Source organism: Thermobia domestica, chromosome 4 (assembly GCF_964235325.1).
Source record: "Thermobia domestica chromosome 4, izTheDome1.hap1.1, whole genome shotgun sequence".
Classification (NCBI taxonomy): Eukaryota; Metazoa; Arthropoda; class Insecta; order Zygentoma; family Lepismatidae; genus Thermobia; species Thermobia domestica.
In genome coordinates, this window is record NC_137457.1 from 253,470,581 (window position 1) to 253,482,601 (window position 12,021).

The 12,021-nt window shown below is 37.4% G+C and overlaps 1 protein-coding gene across 2 annotated transcripts in view; it reads left to right on the forward strand.

The window, feature by feature from the left end:
* PRL-1 (protein-tyrosine phosphatase 4A family member PRL-1) overlaps positions 1–12,021 on the forward strand; it is an 82,702-nt gene that overhangs the window by 26,275 nt on the left and 44,406 nt on the right. The window contains exon 1 of one of the 2 annotated variants that reach the window (XM_081755747.1): positions 10,652–10,677. The exons of the other annotated variant lie outside the window; for it this stretch is intronic. Coding sequence (XP_081611873.1) covers positions 10,667–10,677 — 11 coding nt within the window. The 5' untranslated portion in view covers positions 10,652–10,666. Of the gene's footprint in view, positions 1–10,651; positions 10,678–12,021 lie in introns of those variants that run through there. 2 annotated transcript variants of the gene reach the window in all.

Sequence of the window (12,021 nt, forward strand, 5' to 3'; positions counted from 1 at the left end):
AAGTTTTTAAAATAGGAATAGGGTCATGTGATACATGATTTAAGACTCAAATTTAATCAGGAGAACAATGGTGACGTTAATTTTGATTTACGCGCAATTGGTAAAAAGTTACAGAGAAATTAAATATTGTTGCAGCATATGTATTAGTCCTTTACTCCATCTTGTAAAGTTTGTGTTAATGATAATAATTAAATAAAAAGCGGGTGGATAAATATTAGGTCTATGGTAAGATATGGCCTATTGCCTTGACGGCGGCCATGTTCAAATCCGCCATTTTGAATCACACAAAAGTTTTTACCAAAACGCATAACAGTGACACCTTATTAATAGCAAATTTTATCAAAAATCCAACGATATAACCATTTTTGCTTTATCATTAACCAGCACAAAATTAAATGGGAATAGAGTAATGCAATAGATGACTTCGGGCTAGAAGTTAATCAGAAATACAATGGTGGCGTTACAATGTTAGTTGTTTGATGAGCAAAAATGGTTATACCGTTGGATTTATGGTAAAATTAATAAGGTGTCAATATTATGCGTTTTGTTTAAAACTTTTGTCTGATTCAAAATGGCGGATTTGAACATGGCCGCCATCAAGGCAACTCTTACCATAGACCTAATATTTGTCCACCCGCTTTTTATTTAATTATTGTCATTAACTCAAACTTTACAAGATGGAGTAAAGGACTAATACATATGCTGCAACAATATTTAATTTCCCTGTAACTTTTTACCAATTGCGCGTAAATCAAAATTAACGTCACCATTGTTCTCCTGATTAAATTTGAGTCTTAAATCATGTATCACATGACCCTATTCCTATTTTAAAAACTTAACCTTAATTCAAAATGGCGGATTTCAAGATGGCCGCCGTCAGGTATACCCTTACTATATAACTTCTCCCTAGTCCTAATATGTACCCATATATTTGTTATTCGCCTTTTGTCGTTACAAGAGGTCTTACAGGGCTTTTACCTCCAACTGTATGAAGACTATTCTGTACTTCCATGTGATGTTCTGGTAGCTGTATCTCCTAAACCCCTGGAGCTTCGCACCTATAACTTCACTGAAATACTGACCACATTTAGTACTACTTTCTCATATGTGTCTCAGTCAGCAACTCGATTCACCCAAACGTAAGGTTTACTTGTTAGTATTTTCATGTACACATGCCTAAAAGCACGTACTTATACACCTAATTCTAATCTTTTTTGCGGATTTTGACAATTTTTTGCAATTTATAAAATCTACATACATAATACTTGAGTACTTAAAAGTTTTAAGACTTTTTAATAAAGTATTGATAATATATAAGTTTAAAACATCATCTGGGACTCTCATGGCATTTGATAGTGTCGGCAATGATAAGTTTGACAATTGGTGTGGTCGCGTTCAGTGATCTTAGAAGGTCGGTTGGTCTAATTTTAGGGCTTGATATGATGCGTAATATATCCGTCGCTAAGCTTGGAAGCTGTTCGTTGCTGCCCGTGGGATTCGATTGGCAAACATGTTACTCTGCGTGTCTGGACTGCATTCCTAATGCATCTAAATGCACCTAACTTTAGCTTCTGCGTACCTTAAAATGAAAAGAACCTTTTCGTGCTATTCTCACAGATATGTATTTCTTTTGAAAAATGGTATAATATACATGTCCTATTATGTAAACTGACTAGTGAGATTTTATTGTGCATATGGATATACTAAAGTTTTGACTGATCAATACCTAGGCCATACTGCTTAATAATAATAATATAAATTTGTAAATTTGTGACTTAAGGGATAATTTTGGAAACAACATTGAAAGGAAGGGGCGTGGGATGGCCATTCACAATCTCATTTATTCTCATCACCACTATCTCCTTTAGCCTACATGATATAACTTTGGGACGTAAAACTAAAAGATTTAAGTTACTTTTATTCGTTATGATACTGTCTACCGAAAAGTTCTTCCCGAAAACAAGCAGGCATAGGTTATTTTATTTTCTTCGCTCTGAGGTTCAAGAGAGGGTAACAACTAGAAATTTGGTGGCCGTAGTAAAATGATCAGTGCTATGTTACATTATTATCTTCACAAAGATAACTATTTTCTCACGGATTCTAGATTTAAAGAAGTGGTCATCCTCCTTCGACATTTCATGGTCTTGGCTCAAGGAAGGAAAATATAGCCATTATGTATTTGTGTTTGGAATTGGGATTTTTATTCAGGGTCTTCGACTGGTGCGACTTAATAAGAATAGCAGTGTGACTGGTAGCGAACCCGTTATATCCTCAACTGAAGCAATAGCAATATGCAGTGCTCCGAAAGCGCTCATCGCTTCATTTCTTGGTTCTTTCCAAGCAATAGGCACCTGTAAAACCAAGAGTCTTATTTTGTCCTTTTTTAATATTATGTAAAGTATATGTAGGTATCGAAAGGGGGAGAGAGCTAACTAGTAGTGCATACTTATTTAAAATATATCTACTTGCTCATATTTGGTCTAGGAATTAATTCGTGCGGGTGGACAAGAGATGGCGCAACGAACGGAGCGTCCCACAGTTCCGTGTATCCACACATGTGTTGCAAACCCCTGTCATCGCGTATCGTTCGTAGTATAGGGCAGTGGATTAAAGCGTCAACAACACCAGTTTGTAGTTAAGTGAACATGGCGCAATTTGTGCCTGATAAAGTGTTTTTGCGGGGTGTCCTACTGCATTACTTTAACATGCAGAAAAGTGCGACTGAAAGTCATCGTATTTTGGTGGAAGTGTATGGTGACCATGCTCTAGCTGAGCGAACGTGTCAGAAGTGGTTTGCACGGTTTAGAAGTGGTGATTTCGGCTTGGCAGACCAAGAGCGAGCTGGACAGCCAAAAAAATTTCAAGACGAAGAATTGACAGCATTGCTCGAGCAGGATTCGTGTCAAACGCAGGAACAACTTGCAGCAGCATTAGGCGTTGATCAAACAACAGTCTCCAAACGCTTGAAAGCCATGGGAATGATTCAAAAGATGTCACATTGGGTTCCACATGAATTGAAAGACAGAGACGTTGAAAGACGAAAAACCATTTGCGAATTGCTGCTTCAACGACAGAGCAGAAAGGGGTTTATGCATCGAATTATTACGGGTGATGAAAAGTGGATCCATTACGAGAACCCTAAACGAAAAAAGGCCTGGGTGAAACCAGGTGAACCAGGTCCATCACAACCAAAACGAGATATAACTAACTAACTAACTAACTCTATGGCCTATGGAACCCGGAGGTTCAGTGCCGCGTTCACAAAAGCTCTCCACTGACTTCTATCCTTAGCTAATTGCATCCAGTTTCTACTTTGTATTCCTATCTCTGCGAGATCCATCTTAATATTGTCCTCCCATCTGCGCCTAGGTCTTCCTAATGGTCGTTTTCCTATGGGTCTACCAGTCAAGACTTTGAAAGCGTTTCTACTTTCTTCCATTCTAGCTACATGACCCGCCCACCTAAGCCTCCTAGACTTGACGACCCTAACAATGTTGGGTAAACCGTATAAACTATGTAGTTCCTCGTTATGAAGCTTCCGCCATTCCCCATTCTCGTTCCTCTTGGGTCCGAATATTCTTCTCAGGATCCTGTTCTCAAATACTTTGTCTATGTTCTTCCCTCAGAGTAAGCGACCATGTTTCACAACCATACAGAACAACAGGCATGATTATCGTTTTATATATTTTAAGCTTCAAATTCCTCGACAGAATTCGCGACGACAAGAGATTTTGAACCGAATAGTAACACGAATTCCCTGCTTTTAGTCGACATTTAATTTCTTCGTGAATATGATTTTCGTCTGTTAATATTGATCCTAAATATTTGAAAGTATCCACTTTATCAAAAGCATTATTTAATATTTTAACGCCTCCACAATTTGCCGTATTACGGTCCCGACGCACTTCCATGTATTTAGTTTTATCTGCATTTACTTCTAAACCCATGTCCTTACAAGCGTTTAATAAGATCTCTGCATGCATTTCTACTGTTCTCCTATCATCCCCTATTAAATTTACATCATCAGCATATGCCATAACCTGATGAATGCCGTTCAACTCTAGGCCCTGGTTGCTATCTTTGATTTTCCTTATGGCGTATTCCAGCACAAAGTTAAATAATAATGGCGACAACGCATCTCCTTGTTTCAGGCCATTTTCGACGTGGAAGCTCGTGGACAAAAATTTTCCTACCCGGACTTTACTTTGGGATTCACTTAAACATATCTTAATTAATCTAATTAGCTTTCTCGGTATTCCAAGTTCTGTAAGAACGTTGTATAATGTTTCTCTCCTAGCCGAGTCGTAAGCCTTTCTAAAATCAATAAATAGTTGATGTACCGGGGTATTGTATTCCCACTTCTTTTCGAGTATTTGGCGAATGGTAAATATTTGGTCGATAGTTGATCGATTTCGTCTAAATCCGCACTGATAGACGCGCCATCTCCAATAATTTCATCTGCGTATGGGGTCAATCTTGCTAACAGAATATTTGAAAGGATTTTATAGGATGTTGACAAAAGAGAAATGCCTCGATAATTATTACAGTCAGTTTTGTCGCCTTTCTTGTGAATTGGAACAATGATTGATTCTTTCCACTCTTGTGGCAATTCTTCCTTGTTCCAGATAAGGAGAATGAGTTTGTGTATCTTGTTCCACAATTTTTCGCCTCCAGCTAAAATTAACTCAGCCGGAATTTCATCTACGCCCGGAGATTTGTGTTTCTTCAATTTCTTTATAGCGGCTTCCACTTCTATTCGATTGGGTTCTGGAATATACGGTTCTGCGGTGTGTATCTCCTTTTCTCCACGCACATTAGTTTTTGGCTGCGTGTTCAGCAAATAGTCAAAGAAATCTTTCCATCTATTTAAGAGGCTATCCGTATCGGTGAGAACTGTTCCGTCAGATTTCTTTAATATATAAGCACGAGGTTGATAGCCTTTCTTAAATTCGCTGATCCCCTTATACATGTCCCGAATATTTTTATTTTTACTATTATCTTCAAGTTCCTTAATTTTAGCTTTCAAAAAATCCCGTTTCTTTGTTCTAAAAGTTTTGGAAGTTTCCCGCCTGATATCTGCGAAATTTTGTGTAGCTCATAGTACACCACACCAAAACGAGATATTCACTGTGCAAAGGTTATGCTGTGCATATGGTGGGATATGAAAGGTGTGGTGTACTATGAGCTGCTGCAACCGGGTGAAACTATGAATGGAGAACGTTATCGACGACAATTAATGCGTTTGAAGCAAGCTCTGGCCAGAACACGACCAGAATGGGAGAACAGACATGATAAACTTATTGTTCAACATGATAACGCTCGCCCACATGTCGCAAAACCGGTCAAACCTATTTAGAAAATGTCGGATGGGAAGTTTTACCCCACCCGCCGTATTCACCAGACGTTGCTCCTTCGGACTACTACTTGTTCGATTGCATGAACAACGATTTGATTGGACAGCGGTTTACTTCTTCAGAAGATATCGAAACATGGGTCTCTGACTGGATCGCTTCCAAGGATGAGGACTTCTTTCGCCACGGAATCCGTACATTGCCTGACAGATGGGCGAAAGTGGTGGCTAGCGATGGACAATATTTTTCTTAAGGTATTTATGTATTTTGTGTTTGTACTACAGCTTCAATGTGTGCGTACCAACCGCACGAATTAATTCCTAGACCAAATACATATGAAAGTTTCCGGAGTGGACTCGTCTATTATGAAAACGGGGTCTCCGTACATCACTTCAGAACCTTATACTGTAATGTGTACATACGAAATGCCGCTTGAGATACGAAAATTCTTTATTGTGTATGAATGAGGTTTTTCAGTCAACAATTGCGAATTATTCTTGTGTAAGCCTTTACATAATGTGGACAGTTCTGCAGTCAAGAAGCTGCATGGGACGATGAAGAATTCTGTATCTTGTTGCTTGTTTCCTGCTGTTCGATGTGTAGATCTAATTTTGAACTTGAGGTGATCGTGCGGGAAGGTCGTTTGCTCTCAGTTCGTCAGCATGTGACATTAGGTGCTTTTGACGATGCAGTTTGTAAAACCGAGTTTGCTTTAAAAGCGGGTAGAAAGGTTTAGTGAGCAATGTAGTTTGAGGAAGGTTATGTTCTAAACGTGGTTGTAATAGTGGTGCATGAAGTGGTGTGTGGTAAACTCTATATTTCGGTACAGTGGACTTTGTCAGGTTGATACTCGTGTTAATCTAGAGGAACTTTGATACATTTTACTCATTCTTTGTACACAGTTGATAAGCTTTTGTTCCGAAGCTTGTTTCACCTGAGAAAATACAACTCTCTTAAAAGTTCGACACACAGAAAGAACGGAAATATGGTCAAAGGTAAGTCTTAAGACAATTGAAAATTTTCCCGTGTCTTTAATGTATATATTATAGTCGTAATACATAGTAATATTTCATATTCATGGTTAGTTGATAATATTCAAAAGAGCAATAAACATTTATGCTGTTCAGCTATATTTACTAAAGGACAATTCAGGACAAAGAAATTTATCCTATATGTTTTCAATTCATCATTTATTATATTTTAGTGTTTACCTTCCAGTGTAAACATGACATACACTTCAACGAATGAACTTTCCGTGGCGAAATAGTCAGTTTTATACCTCCCATGCGAGTGATCCAAGTTCAGTCTCTAGCGGAAGAAAATATGATTCGAATTTCATGTTAACCATAATTTCCCAATTTTATACTGTCTGTTCTGAAAAAAGAGATGCTAAACTTTAAAGGAACAAACAAATTATTGACGTTGTATATAACATTTTCAGTTCTTGCCATTATATTTTCCAGCTCAGTTGTATTATTTATTTATTTTAACAAGTTTGATTCACATCTCGCACAACTTGGGTATCATAGGCTATGGTTGTATATTAGTTGCGAAAAGAAGAAAAAAAACTAAAGCAGAAGAGTATGAAGTTTAACCCATATATGCCGTTATCGTTTTTGTTTTCTATTTTGATTTAGTTTGTAAAATAGATAGTTTTCAACCTATTCTTGGTGAATTTAGTGTAATTTCTCTCTGCTGATCTCCCATTGGCTAATTATGATATTGGGTCGAAAACGACCCGGTGAACAAATATATAAGCTTTAGCAATAACAGAATACGCAAGTGGATCGTTTTTGACCCTTGGGCCTTAAATCGGTTTTGAAATAGATCAAATGACGTACATAATGACACATTCTATGTGATCATGTGTTTTATCCGCCTATTCTAACATTCCCCTTTGATGTGAGTGGTCCTGGGCTCGATTCCCGGTGGGGACATTCGGTAAAAAACTTGTAAAAGTCATTCTGATGGAAGTTTTCCTTATTCCCACCAGGCAGATGCCAGGATGGTACCTGACATAGTGGTCCCAGGCCGTTTCCTTCCTTCCCAATTGCCCGGGCAGTGGGATTACAGAGGGACGTCGTCCCTCATAAATGACGGGCTAACATGGCCATAGATGCCGAAAGCTCAGAAATCAAGTCCTAATTCCTAATTTATTTTAGAATCATATTCACTGAAAAAGAAGACTATAGATATACCTCATTGACTTGATTCCTAGTCTTCCGTTGCAAGCGCTGCTATCGGCTGAAGGAATTCCACTCTCTTTCTCTCGCTTAGCAACAGCTGAACATTTATTGGCTCAACGCGTGGGTGTGTGTATGTGTGTGTGAGAGGGAGAGCTTTAGTTCACATTTTTGCCAGGGCTCAAGACATTTTGGCAGCACAATAGTGTGATCGGGTCAGGCACTGGGACTACCGTGGAATGAATACTTTATCTGATACTCAAAACAGATATTTTTATTTGTTGAAAATCCAGATAAATATATTATTTAATGTTCGATTTACAGCCTGTACATATGCAGAATTTCTCGATTTTTTTTTTTTTTTTTTTTTAAATTTTTAATGGAACGATCAGTATTACTTTCTCTTGAAAGTAAGGCTGAAGGCATAATGCAAATCAAACTTTCTACGTATTAGCAGAATTAACATATTCCTATAAATGTGTTCAAGATCACTAATTGAGTGTTACTGAAAAAGAAAAAAAGAATGCAATTTCGTTCTTTACTTACAATCAACATCATGTCTTTGAAATGCCTGTCCAACGCAGATACAGTTAACCTTTCATAATTGAGGACAATCGTCAGGTCTTGTAGCCCTGTTGCGTAAAAGTTCCCGTTTAAGGGATAGACTATTCAGAATATCACCATGAAAGAAAATCCGTCTTTTAGTTGGTAACACTTTATAAATAAGCTTTGAATATGTAGCTCAGACGGATATTATGGTACATACGATGTTGCAATAAAAGGCAAATTCTGTTAGCACCAAATGCCGTATGGTTTTGCATATCTGTGGGATCCGGACTACTTGTACCTATTTTGTAATTAGACGTTAATTGTCCAGCACCAGATATATTTCTTCTTAAATCTATCTTGCCATTTTTTTTAAAGTTTAAATTGCAAGAAAAAAAAAGAAAAGGAAGTGACAAATGCACAGATCACAATACAGTTGACAGTACTAATTAGTTTTGTTTTGACTGGATTTTTTTGTTCGTACTATGAGAATAGAACAGCATTACCCTGGCCACTATTCACTGAAGTTATATTTAGGCATTCTTCTCCTTGGGTCATGTGCATACTCGCTAGATTTATTTTTGTTCATTGCACGACCTTGTAATGTCCCATTCGATCGAAAATCGAGTTACTTTAAGACGGGGAGTTACAGCCATGTAGAATCGTGTGCGGTAGTTCCGGATAAAAATGGAATTAAGCGCATTGTTTCCCGTAATTACATGCCTTGTAGAAAATTTCACATATTTCCCCTTCCTTCCTGGATTTTATGTGATGATTAGACAGTTCCGTAATAGCAGTGTCAGAAAGAAAACTATTTTTGATGTAAGATTTTCTATATTTTTGATAGTGTGTGTTTTAATAATTTACTTTTTTAGAGTGAGTGAGCAAACACTCACGATTATCTAAAAACTTGTCAGTTGCCAATATTTCTCGTATAGGATCAAGAATTCCACCTTGATTTATGGTTAGCATTTGCGCTTTGAGCGTAGGTTACCCTCATTCAATTTACAATGAGACCTCGTGTAGTTCGGCCCTCACATTTAAGCTGTAGGTCGAAGTCTCATGTAGCCTTGGTGTTGAACGGGACTCTAAACTCCAGATGACTTAATGAACCCTCTAGTCACGATTTTTTTGTGTGGAAGGTAGTTGACGTGCTTGATCTCAGATTGTGAGCTTGTGGGAGACATGCTGTCACTAGGATTTTTTTTTGTCTCGTTCCTTCTATTATTTACATTGCACCAATTATTTCAGTACAATTCACCGTGTTGATTATTTGACTCCTTTAATTTGAATGTGTGTGTCTTACCAGTTTTTCACAGAAAGGAGTGACCTAGGGCCACCAGATCTTCTACAAAGATACAAAATCCTTTTTACGGTTTGCGGCTTGGGAGGTGGTGAAAATATATACACGTTTCTAGCTGTTTAAAGGACAAATTTCCTGTATGGAACCAGCATCACGTTGTGGTCGTGCGGTCGTATATAAACACAAGATAAATACCCGGGCGAGGAAATTGTTGTGGAGAAATTTTCTTAACACATTAAGACTGAGAAGACGTGTTTAGCTTTATATGTAGGTTTAGAATTAAGACCTAACAGCGACGCGGCAGGTGCTTATAGCTAGTTCGTCTATAAAAAGTAACCGCGGAACGTCAACCTAAAGGTTTATTTTTATTTATTTATTTTTAGTTTCACCTTATACTACTGTGATTATGAACGAAATAGTGGAATGAAGAAACTGAGAGAAAACGGAAGAACTCAACGCACACAGTGTTTCTGTACCACAAACCCCATTGACTGGAGTGGAGTCGAACCAGGGATCCCATGCGCCAGAGTTGAGCTAGAATTCCTTTGTCTGAACCTTCCGTTACTTTTCCTACAATTGTTCGATAAATTCTGGTGTTCAGCGGCAATCAAAACGTCGTCTATGTGATTTTCTACCAGCCACGGCATTAGTCTCCATTGCACTTCTGCGGATGTCGTCAGGAATTATCATGAAGCAGGTATCTCTTCCAATATTTCGGTACTTCCACTCGTCCATTGCAGTTTATTTTTGACATGAATTTATCTTAAACAGCAGGGTAAAGACAGAACCTGACAAATAACATCCCGACACCATATATTTATGTGCAACATTTCAAAGCGTGAAATCTAGTCCGAACACTCTGTGCATTATACTTATTTCTAAACATATCAAGTAACCACGTAATCGTAATCGATTTCCATATAACTCAACAATGAAAATGATCGTGAAAATTTTAATATCGTTCTGTTTAATCAGTATTATTGCAATTGTTTCTAACGAATTGATGAGAGCGAAGTTTTCCAAATTCAAACAATGTGAAAAATGAAATTCCGTTAAAGACTTAAATGGTTAGTTGGGAATGGATTTTCTGTATATTTTATGTTTTCTTCATGCTCTCTTCGTTTTCCTGGGAATAATCCATTTGTATTGTCTTTCTCAATCGTATCTCATACTTCTCCAAGAACGAAAGTGCATTCCAAGCGATAACACGTGTGATTCAGGATCTGATGCATTTTCTGACTACGAAATAAATTAAATTTCACGAATAGCTACCGTCAGTCTTAATGGTTACAAGGTATGTTTTCTTAATTTTAGAAAAATTGGAATCTGCATCCTTGTCAGTAATTAGATAAAATAATTAAATCGGTAAGCAGTTTGTCTTGCTGTAAATATATTTAGAATCACTTTCTTTGGGTGTTTTCATTAAATTGATAAGTATCTTTATACAGTAATGAAAAAAGTGATGAGATAACGGTAGGAAACTTACTGACAACGCGGCAATATCGCTGAAACCGATTGAACTGCGTGAAGTCGTTTGTCCTGTCGGTTTGCTTTTGTAAATGCAGTGAAACGTCGTTTACCGTGGTGATGGCAACCCGTCAGGAATTATAATCTAAATAAATAAAACAAATTATTCTAAACAAAAAATAGTTTCGACAAAGAAAACTTTGTTTTTGTTCAAAACAATATGGTTTTTGCCAATCCGTTCTTCAGTAAACTCTCGGGTGCTAATTCCCAAAGGGCTCAAACTTACTAGCTGGCGATTTATAGTCGAATATATATATTTATATATATAGTCAGCACATCGTGAGTTCCATCTGTCTTCTTGCTGGTTTTCGTGACCGATCTTGAAGATAGCTACCCGAACGCATGTGGTCGGCACTGAAGTGTTCGAAACTATGCCCACCGGATAATATTGAAGTGAGCATGCGTTAGATTGGTGATCTGAGCATAGATGTGCAAAAAAATTCGACTTAAAAGAAAAAGCTGAAATTTTCACATTCGTATTTTATTATTCAAGTGTCACTTTGTTTTCCTGTAGTGGATTCTACAATTAAGAAAGTGTGTCTACGACAACTTGCGATTCTTATGTTCAGCTCAAGGTTGGATGTCGTGATTGGTTCTTTCATTTGGTGCAAGCAAGTGTGAGTTATGCAACCCAACACATCATAGGTGTTTTGTTAGTTGCCTAACCATCTTGTCCTGTGCCTGGAAGTTACATATAATGTAGGCAAGAAAGAAGTACTATAAAGAAATACAAAATCATTTTCGTTTCGGTATAAAATTTCGCTTACATCTTGTTTTTCGTTCGGGGAACGCTTTATGCTGAGCTTCAGATAGTCTGTTGAAAACTAATATGTCAGTTTACAAAATTAGTCATGAACAGCATTTTTGTTTGTTAGTTTAACACCGTAATGAAACTACATTATTCGCAGAAATTGTACTTTCTTCATTGTTATATCGTGTCAAAAGATTTGAAATAAGAAACTGCTGGGTAGGCTCTTTCATGTTTGAATTTTAATGACCTCAGTAAATATTAATGAGATTTTAGGTTATTAGTAAATAACTAGCCGAACCTGCGCTCTCTACACAGCACATCATTCATATATGAGCTTGAATCTCCTTGTCATTCCTCACA